The following is a 2,762-nucleotide window of genomic DNA, read 5'->3' as shown; positions in this document are numbered from 1 at the left end:
ACAGTAATAATAGCTGCCCACTATTCGATTTTTTTTTTTGCAGGCTTTAACTAGCGACCAAGGTTAGTCGCTGGCTTGCTGGCAAGTTGCTGCAACTATCGGTCGTAGGGGGCTTACTCTGGTGCATTTTAGCCGGTAATTGCTTGTGATGTATGATTTTGAGTTCTAGTTTTCCTGGCCTGGGAATATTTCTGAGCCGGCCCCGGCTTTTGTTGTCCGCCTGATTGCTGGCGATGCCTATATATGCGGGTGATGTATGTTATATAGCTGCAGCCACAGGTATAAGCTATAGCCATAGATATTGATTTGACAGGCTCTGAGCGACGACTCTTCTGGCTGTAAGTTCGACTGCTGGCCAGCTGATGATGACGACTACGACGACGACTACGACGACGACTACGACGACCATGATGATGATGATGATGATGGGAGAGTACCACCAACTGTCACACTTTCTAAGCCGAGGAGAGGGCACTTTCACCCAATTAGAGTGCGATATGAGCACGGCCTGGAAATATGCAAAGTATACCAATGTATATACCCTTTCCCGCCGATGACAATCTTTTGTTTTCACTTCTGCAGAAACAAAAGCCATAAAGGATAAATTGTGAGCTGGTAGCCGCGCATTGAACTCTTGGCTTCGACAAGTGCACAGCGGGGGATCCAGAAAGATCACCACCAATGATATCCTACGCCCAACGAAAACAAAACAAAAAAAATGACAAAAAAAAGAGCAGAATGTATACGATCGTCCAGCCAAAAGGCTGCAATTTTGTTTTCATTTTGGAGCTAAATGGAGTTGGCCGATGCGATCGTATCGCCTTATTGTTTGCCTTAACAATTGGGCCAACTTTTCGAGCTTCTATCGTACACATGATTGATCGAGGGAGGAGCCGGGGGAGCTGCGGGAGAACCCAAAAGCCACAAATATTCTTTACAGGCAGACAATTTCTCCCCCACCTCGTGCTGTTTTCGTTGTGCTTTTCATGCCATTTCGATACGGGCCTCATTTTTCTTGCCACAATTAAGAAGAAAGTTGGCAGCAATTAGAAAACGCACATCGATCAAAATCGCCTCCCGACAACGAACGTCATGTTCGAGTGCCGTGTGTTTTGTTTGTTTGTCCAAGCATCGGCATCGGTATTTCAACCTGCAGACAAGTGAGTGTGGAGCTCGGGAGCCCGGATAATGCCCCAGAAATACTAAGACATATTTCACCTTTTGTGATATTAGAATGTAATATTTTCAAAATATCCATTCAATTATTTTGACTTTGAATGGGCCAAAATGTAGGCTCTCAATTACAACTCTATTTTATTCGGCAAGCAGCAATATTAAAAGTGGTTATTATGTCAAACTATTTTGAAAATCCCAAGAAAGTAAATTTGTATTATTTGTAAATAAATTTAAATTTATTGTATTGACAAAATTATTTTATGATTGAAATACTTTTATTTTTCTAAATTAAATTCAAAACATATCCAAATATTTTTACTGCACAACGTAGTTTCAAGGACTTTATATTCATACTTAATCTTAAGGGAATTCATTCTCACAAAACTAAGTTAACATTTTATAGTAAGCTTTTTGATTAAGCTTGAATACAGAGCCATGATACTTCCATATTAAAATTTATTTCGAATTACACAAACATGCTAAATATACCCAAAAAAATCTTTATTTTAGAATGAGACTCTTAAAGCTTTATCAACACAAGATAACATTTAGCCATGATATTTCTTTCAAAAGCAACACCAGATAAAACATCATTCCAAATTCTAGCAACAGATATCGATTGCCAGCGACAACGAAATTTAATTCTGATGTCGCGTATGATCAGCAGGGATGAAATCCCGCGGGATAGGAGCTTAGTCCAGGAGTTACGAAGTGAAATAAGCCGCAACTCGGCGGAAATCAGCTTTAACTTCTGGCAGGAGTTCGAACACATCCGGTCCACTCAGCAGAATCGCATGGCGGAGGAGCGTTTGCAGCGGCAAAGGATCAGCACGATGATGCGGGATGGCCAACAGGAGGTCAATGAGGAGGCTGAAGCTCTAAGTCGATCCATAAGTGCTCATGGAATGACGGTGAATTCAACAAACTTACCAACACCCTCGGCAGCAGCACCCACGGCCTCCTTGCTAAAGAACTCTTTAGTTCAAGGAGTCCGCAATTTGTCCACTCGCCAAAATCCGGGTGTTAAACGCAAGCCCCAAAAGCAGAAATTTCAATTTTCCAGGACCAGCAAGTCGAAGCCAAGGCCCAAAACTGAAGATGAACCAACGTTGCCGTCGCCAGCACCCTCAAATATTCCAAGGGCACCACCCACCTCAAGGGCCACCATGGTAACTCCCAATATATCCAATGGAGTCACTCCCAACATATCTAAGATGCGATTGGCCAACAAGCCCAAGAAATAACGATTTGGTTTTATCCCTACTAAATTGTATTTTAGACAGCCCAAAAGCGAGACTTCTAGATCAAAGATTTTAAGATCTGCAGTTTTAATAGTTAACATTGCAAATATAAAGTTATATGTAAAAGTGTAAGAACTTTCGGTTGCAAAATCTGAGTCATTTTGTCCAAGTTACAACGAAAGGTCATTTTCGGATTTAGTTTTTTGACAAGTCTCCAAAAACCTAAAAAAAACGCCTCAAAAATCAGTTTTTCTATCGAAACGATGAGAAGTAATAGTCAAAAGATGGAATATCATACATCGCTGAATTCGTCATTAAATTGTCAATCAAATGTCATTCGCAGTT

At 40.9% G+C, this 2,762-nt stretch overlaps 1 protein-coding gene across 1 annotated transcript; it reads left to right on the top strand.

Annotated features, from left to right (window-relative positions):
- The first annotated feature begins 1,724 nt into the window (after positions 1-1,724).
- Positions 1,725-2,538, top strand: LOC128263003 (uncharacterized). The gene has a single exon (XM_052997633.1). The coding sequence runs from the start codon at positions 1,731-1,733 to the stop codon at positions 2,418-2,420; it is 690 nt and encodes a 229-aa protein (XP_052853593.1). The 5' UTR covers positions 1,725-1,730; the 3' UTR covers positions 2,421-2,538.
- The last annotated feature ends 224 nt before the right edge of the window (positions 2,539-2,762 follow it).

Source organism: Drosophila gunungcola, unplaced genomic scaffold (assembly GCF_025200985.1).
Source record: "Drosophila gunungcola strain Sukarami unplaced genomic scaffold, Dgunungcola_SK_2 000001F, whole genome shotgun sequence".
NCBI classification, from domain to species: Eukaryota; Metazoa; Arthropoda; class Insecta; order Diptera; family Drosophilidae; genus Drosophila; species Drosophila gunungcola.
Note: the sequence above shows the minus strand (reverse complement) of the source record. Positions and strands in the feature narration are given on the sequence as shown.